General features: G+C 40.0%; 1 protein-coding gene across 1 annotated transcript; it reads right to left on the bottom strand.

The window, feature by feature from the left end:
- Nucleotides 1-3,796: 3,796 nt before the first annotated feature.
- On the bottom strand, nt 3,797-26,215 carry LOC146454351 (uncharacterized). Its single transcript, XM_085095446.1, has 18 exons — nt 25,320-26,215; nt 23,383-23,926; nt 22,537-22,793; nt 21,809-21,970; nt 19,746-19,856; nt 18,324-18,465; nt 17,431-17,573; nt 16,532-16,701; nt 15,902-16,033; nt 14,769-14,957; nt 13,872-13,980; nt 13,253-13,498; nt 11,818-11,957; nt 10,938-11,156; nt 9,551-9,805; nt 8,690-9,050; nt 7,480-7,629; nt 3,797-6,332 (listed from the first exon to the last, which is right to left on the bottom strand). The coding sequence occupies exons 1-18, from the start codon at nt 25,905-25,907 to the stop codon at nt 6,117-6,119; spliced, it is 4,134 nt and encodes a 1,377-aa protein (XP_084951572.1). The 5' UTR covers nt 25,908-26,215; the 3' UTR covers nt 3,797-6,116.
- Between the last annotated feature and the right edge of the window lie 665 nt (nt 26,216-26,880).

Genomic DNA, 26,880 nt, shown 5'->3' on the forward strand with positions numbered 1-26,880 from the left:
AAACAATGGATGGACTTCTTTTTTTTTTTTTACAAATAGGTTACCCCAATTTTTCTTTTGGAATTCAATAACACCTGCTACGATCTTCATTTCCTGCATACTCATAAACCGCACAAAAATACCTTTGAATTAAAAGTCACCTACCAAAAGAAATTAGAGTTTCTCAGACCATTCCGAGATGCGCAGAACGTGTGCGCAGTAGCGAAAGGCAGCACCATCCCCAAATACAATAATCAACGTGTCTTCCCAAAAAAGTCGTTTTTACCAGTTTTCTCTAAGATACAAGGGAAGGCCAACTTTTTCAACTAAGTTGGTATCAGTTTCATCTTGGCCATCCACAGCCAAATACTTGTATGAATAGTTTCCATGCACTACATTATAGCCGTGGTAAGGAAAAAGAGGCCACTTTTAATCTGGAGCTCAGATTTTTTCGGAGTTTCCATTTGATGCAAAAACTTATCATGCTGCTATTTCTACAAAGACTCACTTTGGTGGTTGCATTTTTAATTTCGTTTACTTTTACAAAAAATCGTCCTCCAGTTTTTCAAAGTGAAAAGAAGTAATCAGTTATTAACCAGTTTGTTTTGTGCTTTCAACTTTCTGAATTTTTTTTTAGTTTTTTAATAATGGTCAAATGCAAGTGACGAAGTTAACAACAAAGAACGCAAGTGTTGCTCCACGGCCAGCGGTGTCTCTTTGGGCACATGTACCAGAATTCCACATGCTCACGGAATATGTAACGTTCTTGCTGAGTAGGCCCAGCCAGCATTTGCATAGCAGTTTTTTGGAGCCAGGAAGCTTCTGTTTTCCCCCCTCCCTCCCTCCCCCACTCTGTCTTTTCCACTGTTTTATCAGTGTGACGGGTGCCTGTCTTCCCTTGAGGGCCTGGGGGATCATGGCTGGTTTGCCAGGATTTGCCAGCCATGGGAGCATTCTTAGTCTAGGAGCCGGCTGCCAATAGTGGAAGCTCCTGGATATCGCAGGCCCCCAACTTCCACTTAGCAACGCGGTCGTTAATTTTTGCCATATTAGGGTCATATTACACACGTTACAAAATACACAAAATACAGGTTTTCAAGTGAAAGGTAAAAAATGTGAGGACTACTAAACGAAACCACGAAGCTTATATGAAATTAGGTTTCCTCACAAAATTCAAGAGTGAACGATCAAATGGATGAGCAAGAGGAAGAAGATCGGAGGACAAACTCTATGTTATAAAATTAATAGTTCTTATTATTATTAGATTTGATAATTAGTTTTTGTTGAATTAATCCAGGCAGTGGCTAGGTTGATTTGACTCTTTAACAAACTCGGTGCACGTCTAAAAGATGAGAAATATTAAAGGCATTTCTGCAAATTTTCACTGGCCCTGTTTCAAAGAAATGGTCCATCTTTAAAGCAACACAAGGCAATTTCATACACTGACAACAGTAATCGGTGAAAAAAAACCCAGGTGTGTCACAAAGATCAGAATAAAATATCGCCGATACCTGGCATCTGCTGGTGATTAAATTTGCCGTCATTCGTCTTGTGTGCTTTATATTCTCGTCACCAACTAATTGAATCAATCAGGCTGCATCATTTAATCATATCAGTTCTAATTTTTCAATTGCAGACACCAATGACAATCGTCATCTGGTGTACCCGTATTACCGTAGTGATGGTGTAATTTGCTTGTGGCTTGCACTGGTGATCAAATACACCAAAATTGATTTAGAAAAATTGCCTAATATTTCGCTGAAGCTACTGATGTAAAAAATCCATGACCAGTTTTTTATGACCCGTGGATTTATTTGCTATTGAGCACAAATACCGATCTTGTACCCAGAGTTCTGAGGTTGTTTGGCCAGCGGTTGGTCGCCAGGAGAGACTCTGGGGAACTGAAATTTTATTACCACGGGATTTCTGCAGTAAAAAAAATGCAAGCCGTTACGAGGCGGCCAATCAAAAAATTTCTCTCTTGCTTGGAATTCCCCAGAGTCTCTCCTGGCGACCCAACCGCTGGCCAAAGAGCCCGAGGACTCTGAATACGAGATTGCACAAAGCCTAACATGTTCATCTAACCCGCTAAAGAGATAATAACGAATGAGAAATGAAGTTACTCACCGTTCAGTTCATAGTGTCTTTACTTCTGTCTTTACTGTGTTCCAATATTAAAACCACACTGATGACAAGTGAATATGCCTGCATATTCACTTGAGCAACGCTCGATCACGGATGGGAGTCCAACTGCGCTATAACCCTGTAGTTTTGTGTCAGACCTGCATCAAGTCACTGTCATGTACCTTTACTGACAAGACAGAAGACGGCTCCTTTCCTCTATGTTAAACCAATTCCATCAATTTCGGAAAGCCCAAATTAAACACGCTTCCTTCACGCTACAAAACATCCCCCATTTCCTGCTTACGTATTACAAACTCGGCACCAATGCGTGCGCGACTTATTATTATTCAAAATGGCGTCGAAACCTCGTTACCAGGATCTTCGCGGTTGTCTTCTCCGTACCGCCATTTTGAATTTTTATCGAGAAGACCGTGGGGAGCTGGGAAGGATGTCCCAAAAAGGAGAACTTTCCGCTTGTCTACACATCCCATAAATTCATAGGACCGGGCCATGGATTACAAATATATTCTTTATTCAAGCACTTTTCAAGCCATCCTCTAAACCGTCCAAGATTTCTCATTTCCTAAGTGGAGAAATAAAATCTGTTTCTGTTAAAAACGTATCGCCTTATGACTAGAGGCAGAATGTGTGGAGATTAGCTAGAAACTGTGCAACAGAAGCGCATAAACGCTTTCAAAAAAAAAAAAAAGGTAAAATATGCACATCATCAAATAATTCAGCGTGATCAGTGCCAAAGCTCTCCCTCCTTCACGACTTGGGTTATTCTTACACAGAGGTAAACCCGGCGTTTGCGTTACAAACGTTGAAACGGAACCTCCAAAACTATGAAAGTTTCGAAGAGCACCCAAGTCGCTCTCAATAGAAGTCGTCCATCCATCGAACCCACTCCTTCCGAAAAATTCTAGGAGAAATTGAAAGCTACAACAGCACCAAATAATACATATATCTTATTCGATGGTTTTACATATAATACGCGCGGATATTTTGCGAGTTGCGTAGTATTTAGGAAAATACGAGCAATGAGCAAAATGTCCATGAGTATTATATGTAAAACCATCGAATAAGAGATTTATTATTCCACTACAAAAAAATTTTGTTATTTTGGCTTCTCTGATTTGGTAACAGTTTTGAAATACACCCGGCATTAACTGTCCATCGGTATATGGCGCGTGCGAATGACGTAAACAACACAGAAAGCCAGTTAAATGTCTTTAATTTGATTGGATAAAATGAAAAGATAAACGACAAGTGATTGGCATGCTAAAAACTTGTTTTCGAGCTTGCATCATTTCAAAAACTATTCTTCGTCCAGTCCGGCCATTGTTGCTCCTTTTTTCTGCCTTTTCCGTCCTCATTCGCTCTGTTGTCAACCGGTCAAACCAGGACACTACAGTGTATTACGGTCTCATATTTTGCGCGTTCTCTTGACGTTATTTGGTGAAATGACATAATAGTGGAATAATAAAAAAATCTACTTTAAACATATTTCTTCGGTTAGCAAAAAAAGACCTGATTACGCCAACCTTTCTAAAGCATGTAATGTAATAATAAAAATAATAAAATACACACTGGTCCATGATTATCTGATGATCGACTTGGGAGATTGTGCAAAAAGGGGAAGCATGGGAGCTTGGGGGGAGGAGGGGGGCTTTAGACTAAATCATGAGAACAATTTTAAGCCACTACCAAAATATTTATTACAAAATAATATCATATTGCCTTAATTAAAATAGAGAACATATCCATTTTAGAGAAATAGCTCATTGATCACGAGGTTATTTTGATTGAAAAAAAGAAACTGTACAAAATGAAAAACCTTTCCAGAGGTGAGTTGATTTCTTCAAGAAAACTTGACTATCTAATTGAACTAAGACCCTGAGATATAAAAGTGATTTTTAAAAAGTATCAGAAATACAAAGCAATATCGACATCGACTAATTAAAATAAATAAGTGTTCAAAGGCCTTACACCTATCATAACATTAAATAGTTTTAAACGACAAAAAAAAAAAGAAAGCCTATATACAACGAAGCCTTGCCCAGCAAGGATCAACTACGACATTTCTGGTTCTATGATACCTTAACCCTTTCCTGCCTAGGATCCACTAAAATTGGTCCTCAAATCCTAACTTGGAAAATATTTGATCAATTGCAGTAAAATTTTGTCAGCAAACTGGTCTTGAAAAGATCTTTGCACTTAAAGAAAAAAAATGATATCACCTTGTATCTGGGATGTGGCTTACCACCCCTACAATTTTATGATTTTTTTTTAACTCAATGTACTTATGGACTTGGGCATTTCTAAGGTGGTTCTATGAAGTTAAAACCTCCAAATGAAGCTGCAGCTTGGGGATAGACCTATCTCAAGTGAAATTTTGTACTTTTTAATTTTGACGTTTTAAAACCATTTCTGTCAAAGACCTGACTTCCTTCAGTTATCTTGATATGTGGAATGAATTTCACCCATCAAGACCTCTCAAATGGTACATGATCACACATGAGCGCTGTGCTTTTCTTTGCCGTTTTGGAAAATTGGGCCAAGAAAGCTTATTAGGCTGGAAAGGGTTAAAGAAATTAAAAAGTACTGTAGATGCTACAAAATTTTGTTAAACATGCTAAGGCTAACGAATGTACAAGTCCACACTAATTCGAATCAATTTAAAAACGGCATTCTTGCGTAAAAACGCTCTGATACACCCAGCAACGCTAAATACACAGACGAAACTGCGCACATTATCGCTGTGACATCTCCGTTTTCGAAACGTTCCGCTTTCGCTGTCCATACTAAAACAACTAGCCAGTATTTTCAAAAAGAATCGTTTTCGTTTGTTGAAAAAAGGCGCTTTCTAGTTTTTCAGTTTCTTGCGATGACGGAAGGCCAAAGAAGAGAAAAAGACGCGTTTTCAAATTTATTAGGATTAGTGTGGAGAAGGCCTATGACAAACCACAGATTCACTGTTAAAAAATTTCGTTCAGTTGATACCATAACAAAACTAAACCATCTTCTTGTACGTTCTACCATGCGAGAAAGACGTGGGCGACGAAGCATTCCTTGTAAGTCATGCGAAGTCTACAAATACGTGGAAACCAAAAGAAAGTCATAAACAACTTATTACCCTTTCAAGAATATCGATAGGTGCTCTAAATACCTCAGAAAAGTTATCTTGATTAACAGCTAAATTCTCCCGAACAGAATAGATAAAAATGTATAAGAGTAGTGAGGAGAAGCTTGCTTTTGATGTAGAGTTATTCTTTTCGACCAAAGACTCGTGAAAAGTCCACGCACTGGCGATGGTCGCAGTGAAATAACAGCTAGTTCTTAAGTTATGATCTAAGCGTAACGCCCTCTGTTGTTCTCCATACATCGATATTTATGTTTTTGTCGGAGAATTTGGCCTAAATGAAGTTAAAAACCCTTGATTAGTATATGATTTTGTTTCTTTTTCCATGAAAATTTGTAAAAGAATATAGAATAAGCTCTTCACAATATAATCTTAATGCCCTTGGTAACCAAGGTTGTTGCCTTACAGGGGCCCAGTAGCCTGGGGCACCAAAGAAAATGCTCTGGTTGCCTAATTTTATTGCAGGAAGACCTAACACTTCACATGTTAGGCTCCTAACTTCTCAGCTTTTGGCCTTGTGGGCTCCTTGAAATCTTTCTTTGGCAACAGACTTGGTAACCTTTCTGAAACTTGAATCGCAACAACTGAAAGCGCAAAGATGGCGTGCACTGCATTGTTACAAGACAGATGTATGATGATTGATACAAAATGTGACGTTTCATGCAATTTGCCTCGCTATCGATGGTGTATGGAGTGTAAAAAATCAATTCATTAGTTAATGACAAATCTTTGCCAAAGAAACTTTAGCAATCGCTATCTACTTACTTTGACAGTACCTTTAAGTCTCTATCCATATGTCCGTTTCTTTTGCGCTTAAAAAATAATACCTGGCGATATTTTAAGAAACTGCTAAAAGCTGGCCTACCAAGTCTCACACGGGCGAAGGTGCCCGCGAAGTCTTGGGAACTTCTAACATCACCGAAGGCCTGCGAAGAGACGCTTCACTGATTACAGAACCAGTCCGCGACCTCGCTTTTATACTCGCCCGGGAACCTCTTGCGCTATCCATGGACTGGTACGTAGTTCCTTTGATAAGCGCTTGTTTGATGCTCTCATCCATACCGGCCACGCCCATTTCACCGAACACCTAAGGGGAGGAGGGCGAGGGCAAATAAGGTAAAGCGTAGTTCGTCAAGTGAATTAAAAGTAACGGCACTTTTCGCTAGTTTATGTACTTGTAAGGAGGAGTGAGACATAGTGGAGTAAATTTTCTTTTTTACAGGACCAGTAAGAGGGCGAACTAGGACGTTAAAGTCTACGTTCAGATGTTACCATTATCACTCAGTGGAGGGGAGGGTGGGGAGGTCTTTCTGGCATGCAAAATTTTTTTTAACAAGGGTATATAAAATGCAGATATACAGTCGGACCTCTATTAAGCGGCCACCCTGGGGACTTTGAAAACTGGCCGCATAGAGGTTGGCCGTTGAATAGAGGTATCGAATACAGCACTTTACTGACAAAACAATAATTCGGGACTTTGGAAAATGGCCGCTTAATGGAGGGTGGTCGCTTAATAGAGGTCCGACTGTATAAAATGTGCGGACCAAAGATTTTAAAACATTACTAAAAAAATGACAAGCTCCCAGTTGGCATGATAGCTCAGTTGGTAGAGCAAAGCACTGGTATCGCAGAAGTCATGGGTTCGAATCCCGTTCAAGCCTGAATTTTTTCAGGATTTCTTTTCGCAGCTAGTTAAGTTGCGTACGCAACTGCGATGATATTTGAAAGAAATGTTTATTTTTTGAAATATTAAGAAGTACAATTCAACACCATCTTCTAACTCGATCTCTCACCATGTCATTGGCCTGAACGATAGAATAGTCTTAGTAAAACTAGTAATAATCAAAGATTAACGAGTGCGTTCGATGATCTCGATCCTAGGCTTTTTCCAAGTTGCTGATGACGTCATCCCCCCCGCAAAATCTGCGGGGGGTGCCAGATATGCGTCCCAAGATCCATTGATTGTCCCATACAATCTCGACTCCAAACGTAATAGCCTTCTTTCGAAATATAAAAATTCAATTTGATATCGAGTTCCACAGGACACAAACAACAGAAATGAATAAACATGATTATTCACTTTCCGTTGTTTTTGTCCTCTTAGCATCGCTGTCAAGCTGAATTTTGATATATCGAAAGAAGCCCATACGGAGTGCGTTCTTTCTTTGTCAAACGCAATAAGTAAGGTCAACAGGTATCCAAAAGCACACACAACAGAGATACGCCTTACTGACCTCCACAATAGCTCCATCAGGCAGTCTAAGGAAGTGCCTGAAAAGCTCTCTGAGTCCATCCAAATGAATGGTGTGTATAGACACGTGTGTAGTGATCTCACGGTGACCAGTCTTCTTTCGGTCCGAGGCTCCCATATCTGACTCGTCAATCTGTTGAGAGAAAGACTGGGTCAGATTACATCACCACAAAACCCAATGAAACTTCTGTTGTTCAGCTGAGTAAAATTTAATACGCAGCGGTTTGAAACGAGAAGTAGGAAAAATTTGTCAGGTGTGATTCGTTTACTGGTTTGGTAAGGGTTTACAAAGGGCAGTCTTTATGAAGAGCTGGCTGGCTCCACAACAAAATGCAGATTGCCATCAGTTAAACGTGCGCCAAAAAGCTAGGCAAACCACGACGCTCTCTAGTTTTCATTTTTCATCCCAAAATCTACATAACTTGTAATCATTGTTCCAGATAAGAGAATGGTATCAGGTCATAAACCCGAGAAAGCTGGCTTCTGGACCCGAACAAATGAAATGGTAAACTTAAGAAGATTTGGAAAGAACCACACCTTAAAACTCCTTAAAATAATCCATTCACTCTCTTACTCTGAAAGTTATCTGAAAAACTGAACGGGTCAGTTTTTAAAAGACAGTTTAGACGGTGTTTATTCAAACTACGTTCTAAGCCATTTTCAATTTTGCCAACAGTCATGTCTAAACAATGTCTGCTGCTGACAGCGACAAGAAGGCTTGCATCCCAGACTAGAAAAATATTTGTCTACTTAAAATAAAATGCTTATAAACAAATTTTGAGGACAACTGATTGTCTTAAGCCGCGGCCTAAATTATACTCTGTTTAAATAACTGGCCCAACAAGTGTTATTGCTTTGAAACCAGAAAAAAATTACACTGAAAGGAATTTAACAATTATGAAAAGAGAGACAAGAAATGAAGTCAGTTTTTAGAGCAATCCTAATCAAGGTCCCTGTCATGGTTATCTAAACTGCTTCACCCTTGAAAGCCGAAATAGTGACAAGTATCTAAATTCTCCTTACTATACCACTTCTCAATCAAACACACGGGTCAGGGGAGTAAAGGAAATGATCACCACAGATAAAATGTCTTGATTTTTAAACAAATTCTCCCAACTGGTACCACGCGAAATACAGAGAAAACTGTGAGGAGAGTACACATATTGATCAATATGGGGGCTTGGAGGCCACACCTGTTCCTCTTCCCAGATGTAGTCATACACAGCAGCTTTCCTCCTCTCTCCTTCCTCTCCTCTGAATTGCTCCGCCTTCTTGCACACATAACTCAGCTCCACATTGGAAATCTCCAGATCATAAGGGATGAAAAATTCATCCTCTCGGGCGTGGAGGCGGTGATACACGTCCATGAGGCGACCGTTGTTGTGGACACGCAGGAAGTAAAAGTATAGTACGACAGATGAGGTGAATATGGTGACAATATAGAGGAACACGGTGAGCACAATTCCCACGGCGCCGTTCTTCTCAAAACGATAGAAATGCAAGTAGAGCTTGAAGGCATCTCCTATGGGAACATCCCCTCCAAGGTTTAAATACCTAACACAAATGAAAACAAAATGCTTAAGCTTTTTTACTTCCAAGGGATAAGTCTGTTGCCTAAATGTTTCATAAGCAATGTTTGCTTTGTGAAAGCAATCACGCGCCCGAAGACGTCCCGAATGTTTTGAGACACGTTTCTAATTTCCATCGTTTAGACCCACCCAAATCACAACACCTCAAAACGCAGGCATCTTCATGGGAACATACTATCCAAGATTTAAACGCCTAGGATAAATAAAACAAAACTGAACATTTTTAATTGAAAGGAATGCATCTGTTGCCTTAGTTCTTGGCTGGACTTGTTCAGCAAAGAGTTATATTGTATAATTTTTTATCGTTCCTCGAGTAAATACTTTCGCTGACATAATGATCCCGTGAACCTCACCCAACCTAACTCGCTTGTGCCATTGATGCGCACAAGCGTCAAAGGCAGCGTGAACTTGCGTGACCTGTTCTCCCTGAACATGCGTGACAGAATTGCAAGCTACTGTACACACCTCATGAGTGCAGAATCCACAATAAGAATCCACGCCGGGTCTAACAGCACGTTTATCCCGTACGCCATGATGAACCGCGAGAAGATGTTAGGAGACGTGCCGAAAAAGCGCTGAAGCAGCCAGGAAAATATCACGGACAGACAGAAGAGGATGATGTTAAAGAACGGACCTATTACCACCATACTGATTTCCTCCCGAGTCTTAAGCAGTGTGCTCTGGTAATTCAGGTTCACTGTGTACGCCAGGAATTCATACCTACGTTCACAAGGAGAGACCACTATTAAAGGGGAAGTGTCATGGGATTTTTGGCCTTTTTTGTTAAAATAGTGAAATAAGTAAGACCTTCACTTAGCTGCAAAATAATCTAGAAAAACGAAAGAAACGAAATCAACTCAATTCTTGAAAGGACCAACTTGTGATCTGTTCTAGCGTATTTTGGAAACAAACATGCGAGAACTTGAAAAAACGTTAACCTAACATTTTTCAATTTTCTTTCTCTCTTTCTTTTTTTTTTTTGTTACTGTCACATACACGTACAAAATTTAGCCATACTTCTTCACAATACTACATACATATTACAATCATGTTATACAATAATTTTCCAATTTTCAATCCCCTCCCACCTACTCTGTCTCAGGCCAGAGTCACTAATCAACAGCTTTTTGCACTGAGGTGATAATTTATAACAAACTAGACAATTATTTTTTTGTTTCTGTTGACAAACAAACAATTTTGGGTTTTGAAATACTTCCCCTTTAAGCCCGGAGAAGGCGACCACTAAAGGCAATCGAGGCTCGAGGAGAGTTGACAAGGATTAAAGAACTTTACGAGCACTACGGAATTGAACGTTAAACTACGGAAACAGCTTGTGCTTTCGTCGATTCTAATGAAAATTCTCTCAGATTCAAAATGAGCTAATGGCGCGTAGAAGTGTAAGATGGGACGATAGTATGAAGTCTTGTCGCTAATTTTGGGAAAAATTGTACAGATACGAATTCATTAAATTTAGGATAGCTAATAAGTGCGCAAACGGGAATTCAACTCTTTTCGAGAGGAGCGATTTCTGTAGAAATTTGAGTAAATTCAACCCATTTAAGTACAAAAGAATCAACGCGAGCGTCAACCAGATGTATAATAACAAGAGAGTAAGAATGGTTTGGCAAACGCTCTAACAGCCGTTAAACGGAAACTTAACTAACGACATCTATCCAACAGATTAAAAAATAAGAACTCGAAGCAAAAATACATGTGTACAACCGATGCAAAGCGCGGAAAAACTTGCAACCGGCGGCAAGCGCGGGAAACCTAGCGCGGGAAATCTTGTAACCGGCGGCAAGCGCGGGAAAATCCAGATTACGTTTGTTCTGATTGGTCTCTTCGTACTTACTTGACAACAGGAACCGTGAGCGCTTGAAGGTAAAGCCACTGACCACCATAATGAGTGTACAGTCGTATCCACCAAGTGAAGGCAATCAGGAGCAACATGGCCCAGAATTCCCGGGAACGCCACTGGGAGAGGCCCAGCTCAGCCATCAGCTGACGGCCCACATATTGCATCTTCTCTCGGTCATAGCGAGGAATGTGCCCTTTATTGGACCATGGAGGTCTAAAGATGAGAATTGAAGCGAAAATGCGACACATTTATCAAAGCACGTGTACATTTTTTACGAGCACATGTACGATGCACATTTTCATTCGTGTGAATTAAATAAATTGACTTGACTTGACCTGACTTGGGGACGGCAAAGAGAAATTTTCATCCGAGTACCTGTTTCAATGGCCAAACTATATTGTGTTACATCTGATTTTGTCGCCTTTTTAACAACTACTATATTACGAAAAAAGCCAGCCAGTTTGTTGTAAGTTTTATCAAGAAAAAAAGCCTGTCATTTTCTCCCCATTTAAGGAGCTACCATGAAAAAAAGCAGCTCGTTTTTTCTCCGCAATTTTAACAAACGACTACGCTCGCAATTACCAACTTCTATGAAGACCTTCGACAATCAGCCTTTTTCCCACCATTTTAGCAGCCGGCAACGTTTACAAAAACAAGCACCCAAGGCTGAGTTGCTCGAAGCATGGTTAGCGCTAACCATTGGTTTAGAGGTATTAAAACCTATAGGTTGTCATGGTATTTAACCCGGGTTAGCGCTAACCACGCTCCGAGCATCTGGGCCCAATAGTTTTCCCGGTTTTAGCGGCTGAACGAGCAAGCGTGACATTTTCTCGCCAATAAAGCGCTTACAACTCTACCGAAGACCAATACTTACTGCACAGTAAAGGTATGTTCCTCTAGTTCTTCTAAATGAGTCAACTTCTTTCGCTTCTTCTTTCGTGTCGTGAGTGGTGTTTTTGGCAGCATGGTGAACATTTTCTTTGCGTGAACGTCCACTGGGTTGTTCAAGTGTTTCTGGGATGGAAAATTAACGCGCACAACATAAGCTATTTCAGAAATACCTCTTATTTCTAAGAACATCGTGAAAAAGTCTAACAAAATCAAGAATCTACAAACAAAGATTTTATATATCGTTTAATTCTTATTCTCTCGTGTGCAAGACAAAATTTATCACGTTTTCCTTTCGTCTCTTTGTTTAAAAGATTTTGCTCTACTTTATGTGCAAGTTCACCTTAAACGCGTTAATCCTTGGCACAAGATCAAGTAAAATTATCAAAAACTGAACTGGGAAAATTTGCTCCTATGGAACAAGCGTAGGTCAAAAGGCGCCCTCTTTCGTCGCAAAAATTTTAAGTTTTGTAACTTAATGAGACGCCATGTTTGCAATGTTTACACTCGCAGGTGCCTGATACCTGGGCTGAGTTGATCGAAGCATGGTTAGCGCTAACCATTGGTTAAGAGGTATTAAAACCTATAGGTTGTCATGGTATTTAACCCGGGTTAGCGCTAACCACGCTTCGAGCAACTGGGCCCAGAGCCTCACGGTTAACTATCGTCGGCTATCACGAATTTCTTTGGGCAGTTTGACAACCCACTTAAATAGTTGATAATAGTGGATGATAGTTTTGACTATCATTGACTATCATGCGCCGTTTGACCAGGGCTTAAAGGACCCTAGTCAGCCTCCGCTATTTTCGATGCCATCGAAATTATTGATATTGCGTGGTGAAGCAAAATCTTATTGCTTTACTGTAAGTTGTGGTCCTGAAAGTATGTTTCATTATCTTTAGTAGTTTTAGAGTAATTTCGTTCATTTCTACATGCTCCGAATAAAATATAATAGCCAAACTCTCGCATATAAACAAAAACAAAGGTGTGGCTGACTAGGGTCCTTTAAGAGTACCCTGAATCAAATTCCAACTGCGTATAACATCTTGTGTCATTAGCGCGCGTAAATAAGAGCATTGCGGTTTTGAGCTAAGCTCGGTAGAGCAACGATTGGTCGCTTTCTCCTAAACGGACATAGTGATCCCCTCTATTTATTTCATATACTTAGAGAAAAAGCGACTCGCCAGGATTAATTTTCTGGAACTATTAAACGAGTGTCACTTTCGCGAGGCTGAGTGTTTTAATAATTATGCCACAAGCTGGCAAAATGGTTATATACTACAGCTCCACAGCATGAAAACGAGCTTGGAGACCCGCTGTTTTTATTTATTTTCTTTGATGTACTCAATGTAAGGAACAACTGTGCAAAGCTTGAAAAAATTTTCAGAGCAACTAATTACCTAACACTGATGGTTACAAACCTTGTAGTACATGCCCGGCTGCCCTTTGACTGGGCGGAAGCCATCATCTTTTTTCAACATGAGCACTTCATCATCCGAGTAATCAGTCCCACTACCGTCACTAGAGGCGTCTATCTCAACTGCCTTGCGTGACATATGCATCGTCACGGGGCGTGACGCCCGGCGTGACGTAGCTGATGCGCGGCGCTGATCTCCCCCGTAGGAAGTACGGCGCTGGCGTAACTTCGTGTCCGGAACAGCAAGCGACTGAAGACAAAAAATAGAGATATTTTAATTCGCTTTACAGTTGACGGTTAGCGTGTGGGTAAAAAGAAATCCATTTTCCCATCCATTGATCTTGCTTTTCAATCAACAACTTGTTATTCATCATACCGTAATACACTAGCCCACCCCACCCTCACCCCCAATCGTCGTCCCCTAAATACAGACACCTGAACGCAGGTCAGTCATTTTCCTTTGTAAACTTCCCTTCACCCCATCTGCATCATTCTGTTAATACGACCAAATTTTCGGGGTCCTTTGGTGACCGGATTTAGCGGGTCCCACAGAAGTTCACTTCACATATAACAGGAGACAGTTCCTTGCATTTGTTAGTCAACGAAACTGAGTTTTAACTTACAGTTCTTCTCATATCCGGGACCTCCACCTGTAGGTTATGACTAGAACCCATGCCCTCCTTCTCCTCCACCGCCGTCTCAATGTGCGCTGTGCTTCCAAAGAAACTGGACCTAAAAAAATAGTAGGCAATAACTTTTTGAGTTTATCTCTGAAATAAAATGTGAACATGGTGTCCTCAATTACTAAAGGAAATTAACATTCAACGAAATACTGGTAACAGAACAGAAAATTTTCGAGTTCTACCGCCCTGTCCTCTTCCGTACGTTTGAGGGAAATTTAGTGAACAACAATGAACTTTAAACTGACTGTGAAGACGTTTTTTAAACGATTCTGAGCAAAGCCATTATTCCTTTGTATTCCATTTCTAATTCCTATGCCAGGACACAGGAATTTGAATCTTAGAAATGAAGTCATCTTGAGAATGATGTATTATTCAGTGAACGGCACAGGCATACTCGGAAAAAGGAAATCCGAGTGCTCCTATCAGGCATCGAGCCTAAGACCTTCTGATTACTTGTTCGGATGCTCTACCACTGAGCTACAGGAGACTCCTGGGAGCTAAGGCCATTATGGGGGGATATGATATCTGAGTCTGTAGATAAAACCCCAAATCTCAAGTTAAAGCTACCGAATAGTACTTTACTGTGGTTCTGTTCATTGCTTGTAAAGGGTGCTTCTTAAAGTTTAGTCTTACATGCAACTACTACAATGAAAGCGGCTGAGCAACATTTTACTGTGCTTCTCTCTGGATAAAACTCTTAAATGATACCACTAAAATAAGAACTACTGAGTAGTATTTAAATTGCGGCACTATTCATTTTCTAGAATTTTGCAAAACTTGAATTTCTTTTTCGCTTCAAACTAATGGCCACTCCTTGGAGTGAGGAGGTTCACTCACCCCATCAAACTGATCCTACTGCCGCGCCGAGTACTGGATGGAGAGGCAGACTTGAGATCCATCCGTGAACCAAAGATGGGCTCCTCTCCATCAATATTCTCTTCATCGAGATTTGTACGTGAAGGATAACTCAGAATTCCAGATGTGAACTGTAACTCCACCTCATACTCTTTTTGGCCAGCCATGTATCTGCAGAGAAAATGTAATAATAATAAAATGTAATCAAAATAAAATGTAACAGTTTTGCAAAATATTTTGAGCATCTTTGCAGCCTGGGGTGGGTACTTCCAGAAAATTTGGGTGGGTGTGTGGTGCGCTCCATGAAAGCCTTATCTTATTTCAGACTAAACTACGTGATTTTCCCTACCCTATTTCAGACCAGGCCCCAGTTGTTCAAAGAGCGGATAACTTTATCCAATGCATAAGTCGTCATCCAGTAGATAAAATGTACTCCAACCAATACATCTTATCTGCTGTATAGAGTTATCCACTCTTTGAACAACTGGAACCAGACCGTTAAATCAATACCATATTTCAGACTGTGCAAATCCTCCAAATCATCATGTTAACCCAATACGATAAAATATACAAAAAGCTAAATTGGTCAAAAGACTGAGATGTAAGCAGCAAACATGCCAGTAGGAGCTTTGTAGGCTTTCCAATCAAACTTTACTCTTGAAAACCATAACCTATTCCAGTCCAAAATGGTTAAAATCTATACCCCATTCCAGACCAAGAAGGCTCACAAACCATACACTTTGCTGCCACACATACCTATATAATAATTATGGCTTATAAATTGAACAGTTTTCAGCCCTTTAAACGAGCTTCTACTAAACAAAGGTTGCAGTTCCAATAGACCTGCACACACTTTACAAAAGCCCTTTTTTTGCACTGGATGCTCATAACCTGCAGATGCATTGTTTTTAAGGATTGGGAGCATTGTTCTGTTTTTCGTTCTTTTGCTCTTCTGACCAACCATACAAGACACTGCAAATGGGGCAAGTCGCCCCTTGAATTCCAGGTAGGAGGAAGGTTATGGCGCGTTTCAATGTCCACTACCAATCAGAGCACCCTGTCACTTCTACCTACATGTAGCTAGCACATAAACCTGTACAACTGAGAGGTCTTACCGGGGCAGTTTTACTATCTCAAAGTACAGATTACACAGCCAGTTTTCTAAATCTTCAGCCATCAGCTCTTCAATTTTCTCATGTTTGTCAATGTGAGGATCCATGTCACCTCGAAGGAATGGGGCCTTGTACCTAAAAAAGATTAAAAGAATTAAGTAAGAAAATTGGAGATCCGTAACCAGGATTCACGATGATAAAAAGAACTTCAAAACCTTCTCTGGTTAAAAATTGCAAAGATATGACCTTTCAACAACCATCCTGTTGTCTTCAATGGATGAAATATGAAGAGAGTATGAAACGAGGACTAATAAATACAAAAATTTACAATACAGGTGATAAGAAAAACAGTTGAAGACAACAAGACGGTTGTTGAAAGCTCATATCTTTTCAATTTTTAACCAGAGAAGGTTTTAATGTTTTTTGATCATTAAAAGAATTATTGTTAATTAGTACTACATAAATCAACGGCAGTTTTCTATGGTCTATACTCTATAGACCACACAACGACTTCATAAAATGTTCAAAACTCAAGTGGAAAAAGCAGGAGCAGAATTGGACATCGGAAATGAATGTTCTGCCCCCTATGTACAAATTACAAAGAAGCACAGCTACATTGTACGTATAACTTACTTTCCATCAACAATGTTGAACTCTCCATCACAAATGGGGAAACAGCCCCACCCCACCACCCTGTCTGTAGGTGTGACACTACCCCTGAGGATGAACAGCTCAAAGACAAGGATCATGCCTGGACGAATGTCTGGTCTGGAAGGACACACTGTAAACACGCTCTGGTCAATCTGAATAGAGAGAACATGAACAAAAATTACAGTCAATCCAGGTCACGCGTAAACAGTAATTCCAAGAATGAAATGAACATTCGAATTTCTCTTTGTAATGTCCGACGTGTGAATGAAATGTTGGACATCTCTCTGGAAATCGTTCCGAAAAAGATGCATTAACTGAAAAAAAGATTCAAAATACTTGGGAAACAATTGTTATTCTTGAAATATTCAATTTTGCAATGTAAAGAAAAATTCATAACTTTATACTGTCAATAAGCTAGGGAAATTTATACGGGAACTCTGAAATATCGTTGGCGATTTTGAAAACTGACATGTAAATTTCAAAACTCCGTTCAAATTTCAAAAACATCGTTCACGCGTGACCTGGGTTGACTGTAATGTCAACACATAACATACATGTAGGAAGGAGGGAATGGAGAAATTAACGAATAAACAAGCAAATCATCAAGTGAACAAATGAGTCACTGAAGGAGGAACGAAGGAAGGAAGGAATAAACATCACACTTGTCCCTTTGAGCATGCATCGGTGACAATACATGTACGGTAAGAAGGTAACTTTCTGTTCTTCATGTACATTTAAACAAATGTGGATGAAAGAAGTCTCATGGCACAGTGGGGGAAGGGGGGGGAGGGGTAAAATTCCCAGATGCTACATGCTACACAAATAGGTTTAGTGTGCGCATGCTGCCTTCTCTTTCTTACTTTTATTACAAGTAAACCAACCTTGATTTCAATATTAAAGAACTCTCCATCATGCTGAAGGGGCAATGTCGCTCCACCCCACTGCTGTCCTTTAAGGTTGGACCATTTAAGAACATGGCCACCCAAACGATCATACAGTGACACCATCAGGACATAACGACCAGCTGAGGAGAGGAAAGCCAAGTACAGTGTACGAGTTTTTGAGATTACAGCACGTGTGTTGCCATTTACTTCAGCTTAATAAAACATTTGCACATGACTTACAGTAATATGCCTTACTGCCCCTTTCAATAACATACTATGGACTCTAAACCTCAAACCATTTGCACGTTTTACTGCTGTCAATCATAATTACAGCAACAACTGGCTGACTACGAAAATACAGAAACCAACAAATCAGACCAGAATCCACCAATCAGAGCGCACGTCAACATGACCTTTTGACCCCATTGAGCCAAGAGCTTTTGTTTTCTTAGAGGTCTCCTGCAGTGATTGATGGCAGTGAAAAGCAAAATGGTTGGTTGAATCTTGAACTTCAGAGTCTGCATGTTATTGAAAGGTGCAGTAAAGTCACGGCTAAAAGACCCCTAAAAATAACTGCATTTACAACAAGGTGTAACATAATAATTATTTAAAAAACAATTCCCAGACCTGTCAACTCTCCCGGCTTTCCCGGGAGTCTCCAAGTTTTTCATCAAATCTCCTGGTCTCCTGGTTAGAGCACCAAATCTCCCGGGAAATATCTACTGTGTCCTTTTGGAAATAGTTTCATTAATTTCGTTATTTTCGAGATGTCAAGAAGGGAAATGCTGGCTGCCCCTGAAGATTTCTAGACGTCTCCAGATTTTTGTACTCCGGGGGTTGGCAGGTATGAATATCCTAACCTTTAAAATATTAATGAATGTGTACAGTACCTGGCAACTTGTCTTTGACGCCTCTCAAACACTTGAGCTTAATCTGGATAGGCTGTGGCGTCCTGTTCCAATCCACCTTCCATCGTCGTCCCTTACTACCTCCATACTGACCATCAGCCAGGATCAGGTCTCCATACATAGCCTACACAATCAAAAACATCATTATGTAATATATCAAACATGAGAAAGCGTGTTTTATCAGATGTCCAAACACTGAGAAGTAGGTTGAAAAAATGAGGCACAGTCGAGTTTTTTTAAATGGCCTTTGAGGTGTTTGAATATCTGATGAAACACACTTTTGAGTGTTTGCTAATTGGCTTCTCAAATGATCAATAATTCTTGGAGAAATTCAAGGCTAAAGTTGACAAAATTTTATGGTAATTAGGATCACATATCCAAACCACGGTAACGGTAGTGATTTTCTTTGTTTTCTCTTGATGAATTATTAATGAGTTTGAGAAATGCATGTCGACTATTCAACCCCCATACCAATGCCAATTTTCTCCTCCCTGACCTCATGCATTTCTCATAGTTCAAGTTAATTGAGTCCTAAAGTGATGATGTTACAAAAACTAAATTTATGAAATTATGGGATATGTTGAGATATTTTGAAAGAGTATGATTAAACAATGCCTACTTGACAAAATTGTTTCCTCAGTTCTAGAACTGAGCCAAAAATAGAGGGATTTGTATGGAGTCCCTGGAGCATAACAGAGCTAAATTATCTCACCCCCAAATTGCAATAAGATGACGATTTTTGGCAAGAAGGCATTTATTATCATGCTCTTTCTGAACACCTTAATTAACAAATCCCATACAGTAATTTCATAAATTCAAATATTTATGACATGACACTTGAGTAGTCTTATTATTTCAGTAATCATGTTATTTGTTGACATGGCCTGTATGTTCAAGGTCACTATTGGCATTTATACCCTAGTTAAAATAATCCCATAAAGACTAAACAAGAAAGTAAGGCCCGGTTCAGACTTCGAACTTTTCATGAGCCGAACCTAATACCTCGAATTAAGTACATGAAAAGTTCGGCGTCTGAATCAGTTGGGAAGAGCTGTTTGAATTTGGAACGGCTCAGCCATTCTTCCCGCCTGCCTCAGCCGGGAATTTTAGCTTTGGAACGGCTTTGATTCAGACATCGAACTTTTCATGAGCTGAACCTAATGCATAAATTATTATAACGTATTTCAAATAAAAAAAATAAAAATATAAAACAAAACGCTGACATTTCAATTGATTTTGCTTCAAGTAAATAAGTTCGGCGTCTGAATCAAAAGGCTGTTTTTTCGTGATTTGGGCCGACCTTAATTTGAATTAAGTTCGGCTCATAAAAAGTTTGGCATCTGAACTGGGCCTAAGTGAAACCCATTACGGGTTCAAGAAGAGGAAAAATTTTACAACACTTGCCTTGACTTCACCCTTCCTTGCTGACAGGGATTTCAGCAGTTGCTCTTCCGCTCTACGGAATGATCGGTGTATCCTGTTCTGAATAAGTCGATCTTGCTGCATCATAAGGTCCTACAAAAAAAATTAAATTGTAGTAAATCAAATAAACAAACTAAAGAATCACAACAAACCATGTCTGAAAAATAATGACAGTATTTTATACCAATACTCTGGCAAAAAAGGAAAAAACTGGTAGTGTATGAACTACATAATTTTATGGAACTTTGTTGTACCTCTCCAGATAGAATGAATTACTAGCCTATGGAAAGGTAATTATGCAGTTCCACCCACCCCACCCCAAGGAAGGTCTTTGGAAATTCTTAGGGGGAGGGGAATCTTAAAAGCCAAAGTCTTAGAAGCAAAGTATGAAGCTGATCGCCGACCGGTTAGCTCAGTTGGTAGAGTGCCGGACTACCGTGCGGGAGGTCGTGGGTTCAAATCCCGGCCGGACCACCACACAGGGTCTTTAAATAACTGAGGAGAAAGTGCTGCCTTTGCTCTGACATCTGCAAATGGTTAGACTTTCTAGTCTTCTTGGATACGGACGATAAACCGTAGGCCCCGTCTCACAAACCTTGTTTGTAAAATAATTTAATAACTCTGTGGGACGTTAAAGAACCCACTCATTGTTCGCAAAGAGTAGGGGAGGTAGTTCCCAGTGTTGTGGTCTGGTCTTTGTGCGTATATTATCATGGTTGGGTGGGAAAATGCTCGGAGATGTAAGCTGCATTAAGCTACTCTAAAATCCGAGGGTAAATAAAGATTGATGATGATGATGATGATGATGATGATGATGATGATGATGATGAAGCTAAACTGGAACTTCCTGGGGGGGATGGGGGGTCTGAGCTCCCAAACTAAGAAACTGAGCTGTATGAATGTTCAGATTTGAACATGTATGTGTACATATTAGAGTGCTCAGTTTTCAATTGAGTGTTGTAAGACCAAAATCAAAGAAATTAGTTTGGCCAATCACAACAGACATAAACAGTGCAAAGAACCAATCAGATTTCGAAGCAAATACATTTCATTAATGTAAAGCATGGGAAAATGCGGCAATCAAGTCATGATTGTTTTTGGTGTTGTTTCTCATCACTAAAGCCGACAATACCAGTTGAAACTTTTACCTAAAACTTGTGGGCAATGGCACTACGAAACAAGTTTCAGCTGGCGTTGCACCATGTAACATGATCGGTTTCATAAAACTTTTTCAAACTTCCATTGCGAGACAAGTTTCACGAAGAGTAAAACCGCTTTCTACTACCGCAATGGGTTACAAAGGTCGCAGTGGTGAAAAAACAAGAGTTTCACGGTGTAACACCACTTTGTGAAACTGGTCTGGTTCGCCGTTGCACACAAGTTTCAGCTAAAAGTTTCACCGTGTAACATTGGCTTTAGTTGAAAAAGTGGTACAAGTTTTCCTACGCAATCACAGAGCCCAATACATCTACATACAGTTAATTTAATATCAAAAAGCAAAACCACAGCACATGTGAAATGCTTTCAAGGCTCAATCATCATGCTGTGTTATTTAAAGGGGAAGTATCATGGGGTTTTTTATATCTTTTGTTAAAAATGATGAAATAAGACCTTCAATCACCTGCCAAATAATTCTAGAATGACGAGAGGAACGAAATCAACTCAATTCTTGAAAGAAACAACTTGTGATCTGTTCTAGGGCATTTTGAAAACAAAAATGCGAGAACTTGAAAAACATTAGCTTGAAAACATTAACTTGAAAACATTTTTCAAGTTTCAATCCAAACCGGCCTTAACCCTGTCTCTGGCCAGAGGCACTAATCAACAGTTTTTTTGCACTGGGGTGATAATTTTTAACAAACTTGACAATAATTATTTCGTTGTTTCTGCTGACAGTCAAACATTTTTGGGTTTTGAAATGACAGCAAATTTTAGTGATACTTCCCCTTTAAAACTTGTCCATCTTGCTGTAATTTCAATTTGTGCTTTTGTGTTTTGTGCTCTACCTTAATCAATATAATATTAGTTCCATACTACCAACTCACCTCTCTCGCCTGTAGACGTTTCCGTTTTTCCCTCATCACTCTCATAACTTCTTTCCTGGCCTTTGCTTCTCTCATCAGTAAATCTTCCTGTCTCTCACGCTGTACTTTGGCCTGTTGTTGCTGATAAGCTATATGTTCATCCCGCAGACGGCGTTCTTCTTCCTTCAAACAAACAACGACAAAGCATTGTTAACTCCATTTAACACAGCTGGATGAGTGTTGATGCATGTATCTTTTAAGAGTGTTAAATATTTTCAATAATTATTATCAAGCAAAATTACACCTTATATTTGCCATTATGCATTTAGTTCAGTGCTTCAACTTACAGCTGTAATTCTCAGCAATCTTCTTTGTTACTTTGAAATCTTCATTAAACCTGGCCCAGTTCTTCAAAAGCCGCTTTACAGTTATAATGCTTATCCACAATAATTGCGGATTAACAGTAACATGTAACGGAGTTTTCATTTTTTTTTTTTTTTTCATTAAAAGTGTTTTTAAAGCTCCTTTTAAGCTAATCGTAAAGAAAGTCTATGTCAAAACTGAGGGACAAAAATCTTTTGGAAGAATCTTCACTGATAAGTAATTAAACTTGAACCAAAGTTCACATTAACACAGGGTTAGCTAATACTCAGGCTTTGAACAATTGGGCCCTGATGTGTTTAAATCAAGAAATACTGGTCACACAAGATCAACTTCATCGTACAACAAACACATGTAAGCATTCATACCTGAACCATCTCAAGCGATATGTTCCCAATCATAAGAATTTCCTCTTCCATTCTTTTCTCGAATTCGTCATCGTAATCATCAATAGGCTCATTAGCAAGCCCTTGCTTGAGTTCGTCAATTCGTCGCTGCTTGGCATGTTTCTCCTCAGGGAGTATTAGTGGTGGTGGAGCGGCTGTTGTCTCCAGTTCAGACTCGCCTCCATCTAATGTTCCCATCAGCATGTCAAGGTCTGGAAGATCATCATTCTTGGGAGGTACTAGAGGAACAAATGGGAGATTAAACCCTCCCCTCCTGGATTCTATCTCCTGTGTCTTTCCCACCCCTCCCAGCTGCTTGTGTGGTGTTGCTGACTGTCGTCATCAGGATCTGTAAGTTAGCCTGTGAACAAGCTCACAAGTTGGGTATATGGCAAAGAGAAAATTCAGCAAGTCAAGCGAGTCAAGCTTGGTCTGGAGTTGAGAAAGAAAGGGAGGGAGCCTGTGGACATTCTTTCCCTCACCCTCCCCCCCCTCCCATCCCCCCAGACTGAGCTTGCCTCACCAATTTTTCTCTTTGCCCTATAACCCAGTTCGGGGCCTCTTCACAGGCTACTGTGAGTGGGTTTCTTCACCCAGACACAACTCTTGACAGAACTTTATAACTTAACATGGATCTGTAATGATATCGGTAATTGTGGAATGCCAATATTATTGTTTTACATCACTGTCTCAACCCCTCTCAAAAACTAAAACTCAATGCTTTATGAACACATATTATTTATATACACCTGTTATATACAGTAGCAAGCAATTTAGATCACTTTGTGCATCATCAATTTAAAATACAAATAATAGCGAATACAATACCATAATCCCCCTCGTCGTCAGAAGCTGGCCAGTCATCGTCTTCTTCCACAGGAGGCCTGTTTGGGGGAGTATCCATTGATCGATACATCGCCCATGGAAGCTCATCATCAAGCTCCTCATACTTGGAATGATCCACCCCTGTCTCTGTTTCATTGGTAACTGTTGTCTCCAATGTCACTGGTTCCACAACCTCTCGCCTTGCTTCACCCTCTCCTCCCTCAGGCTTGACCTCACCCTCCCCACCCTCTGCACTCTCAGTTTTACCCTCATCCTCAATAGGCACAGCCACATGCTCTACATTCTCCGACTCTTCCACAGCAACAGAATCTGGTTTTTCTCCCTCTTTATCACCATCAGCTTTTTCAACAGGTTTTTCTTCTTCAGTATTACCGGTAGTTCCATCTTGTTTCTGCTCATCACTTGTTTCTTCACTTGTTATTGTGATGGCTGTTTCCTTTGTATCTGCCTCTTTTTCATCTTCAGCTGATTCTGTTTCTTTCTTTTCCTCTGCGCTTCCTTCTTCTTCTTTCACAGATTTCAGCTCCTGGAATAAAAATTGAAAAATTGTTTTACTGCATTAGGATCAACTTGCTGACTCATCACGCCAAATCTTATGACAATCTTGCATACATGTCAAACATGTCATACATGTCTTGTCAAAGACACAGGTCTTCCATTTCCTGAATAACAAAATAATGGTTTACCAGGTAAACAAAAAATTTATATGAGTAGAACCCGGTCAGGGCTACTATATACAAGGATAAGCTTAAACAGTGTTCACAAATGAAGGGGTGCACGGAATAAGGCCCTTAGTGACTTTTGATGTAAGATCAAATTCTCCTTTTGTTCCACAAGTGAATACAAGGCAATTTGGAAGGAGAATCTACCAAATGATCAGAAGTCACTAAGGGCTTTTTTCCAGGCACCCCTTCAAATATAAAGAGATTGACATCACAGATTTTCCTAGTGTGGGAAATCAGAATCTGGGATATATAATAAATTATTATAAACTGTAGTGTGTTAGGACCCATTCAACTTTCTTCTTGTCTATCCATGGTCAAGTTCCAGGGGGAAAATGTTGCTTTTGTAAGACTGATTGGCTCACCATAAAGGTTCTCCAAAAACAATGCAACTTGTTTTTTTTTTTTTTTTTGAAGGTATGTATAGAAAATTTCATTGAATGAGAATGAACCACTTTCCAAATAAAGTATACCAAAAATTTTTGGGGAGTGGCATTTGATTGTCAAATTCAGCGCTAGGACCGGTAGGCATTTGAACAGCTTTTTGGTCCTGTGGGATAGGAATTGGAACAAGCCAATTTTTCAAAAATTGAAATGCCCAGGGAGGTTGTCAGGGGGGGGGGGGGGATGGGGGAATGTTGAAGATTGAAATTGATTGGCACATAAATTCTCTTGAAGGTTAACAAAAATTCTCTAAGGTGAACAGATATAGCCAAATTCCCAGGTAGTCTAGTAGGCTTTATTTCCGCCGCTCCCACGGGTCGGGCTTTAATTTCCTTCCCGAGAAGAGACCCTCTTCAGGGGTGAGCATGGCCTCATTTCCCAAAAAGCCGCTGGTAATCAAGCCTACAGGTAGTCCACCTTAGAGAGACTTAACACAAACTGATCATCAACAGAAAGGGACCCCACTGTGGTTGCCTGGGTTAAATTCACTGGTCAGAGCACCCGCCATAAGATAGGGGTGGGATACCCACTTGGGACGCCTGATTTTAACAGCATTTGTTCATGGGACATATCAGAGTTCTTGCCCGTGTTGTGACATGATTTGTGTTCACCAAGTCTTCAAAGAATGCAGATACAGTCATGTATAAATACTGACAGTGAAGATGTAAGGTAAATTAATTCACTTAGCATATAAATGAAGCTTAAAAACTAGCAAGAAAATTTAAGAATTCACAACGTCTAGTACATATTTACCTCGGATCCAGTTGCTGCCGTAGAAGGTTGTTCTCCATCGCCTTTGTCTACACTCTCCGCTCTTATATCAGACAAAGTAGCCCGTCTACGTAAACCTCCTTCGCTCTCCGGTTGAGCTTCTTTCGTCGCTTCTCCCTCGCTTTCTTTCTTGTCGTCCTTCTTTTCTTCTCTGCTGCTCTCGCCTACTTCTTGAATCACGTTATCTCCTTCAACTGAAGCCTCGTCTTTCTTAACAACAATCTCCTCAAGCTCATCAGCCTGTTTCTCGTCTTTGATCTCTACAATAGTTTCCTTCGGCGTTTCGTCGCTTACAGACTCGCTTACTGCTACAACCTCTGGCTGAATTTCCGATGTATCGCTAACTCTACGAGCTGCTTTTTTCTTTCCCTTCTTTTTCCTTCCACCAGAAGAACCTCTGTCTTCATCCTCGTCATCTTCTTCTCCAATAGATTCACTACGTTTCTTCTTAGTAGCTTTTCCTTTTTTCTTCGCCTTGGATTTCTTTGCAACTCGCTCGATGTCCTCTTCCACATTGGAAGCAGCTGGATTTTCCTCTTCAATTTCTATAGAAGCTGCCGCGTCGCTCATTTTAACGGAAGATCACGGAATCAAACCTCAAAACTGCAAAATCCAAAACATAAAGCTGCATTCAAACCACAACCGCGAAGTCAAAATCTTCTCGTACAACAGGCAGAAATCACGTTGTAAACACAACAAAATTCGCGCCTACGATGGGTGGAATTCTAATCAGATCCTGGCAATCAAAGTCTTCTTCGACGAAGAAAAATGTACAAATAGCAAATATCAGCTCATTATGAAAGAGTTTGAAGAAAATCAGCGAAAATCTTTCACACAGACCGACAGAATATTACAAAGAAGTATGAGTTGCTGTCAGTCGCTGACCGGGTTGTGACGTCATTTCACGGTCAAACGGGAGAATCCTGCGTAGTTAGATAAACACGTCTCCCGAGCAACGATAAAACATTGACATTTAATTGCAGCATCTTTTGTCAAGAAGAATTGTTTCCTATTGTTTCATTGCGAGATTTCGTTGTCGTCAACTAAAAGCTTTTATATTTCCTCCTTGCCCTCCTTGAGGGCAGTTAATCAATTGAGCCTCTTCAACCGCGCGCGAATCGCGAAACAACGCAATTTACACATATGCACGGCTCAGCTGTGAAACGGAATCAAAAGCTAAAATAAATAAAAAATCGGTTTTTTTTTTCCTTGACAACCCTACAATGACTATTTCTTTCCCTCAGAAAGCCCATTGCTGGGGGGGGGGGGGGGGGGAAGCTATGTCACATACGCACTTTTCATTTGACAATCCAGGTCCTCAAATCGTGCAAATGATTTTTGTCTTTAGTTCAATTTGTTTCCCTTTATTTATTTGTGTGTTTTTGTTTGTTTGTTTGTTTGTTTGTTTCCTTTTTTGAAAGCTGTTGGAAGACTCCTATTGTGTGGCCTAATCTTTGCGCTTGTGGATGAATTTATAACCCGTGACAACTGAATTTAATCTGAAGTTTATTGAGAGCAGAGAGAGGAGACTTACCAATGCCAA

This window comes from Pavona decussata, unplaced genomic scaffold, assembly GCF_977016875.1.
Source record: "Pavona decussata unplaced genomic scaffold, jaPavDecu1.1 SCAFFOLD_302, whole genome shotgun sequence".
In the NCBI taxonomy this organism is placed as follows: Eukaryota; Metazoa; Cnidaria; class Anthozoa; order Scleractinia; family Agariciidae; genus Pavona; species Pavona decussata.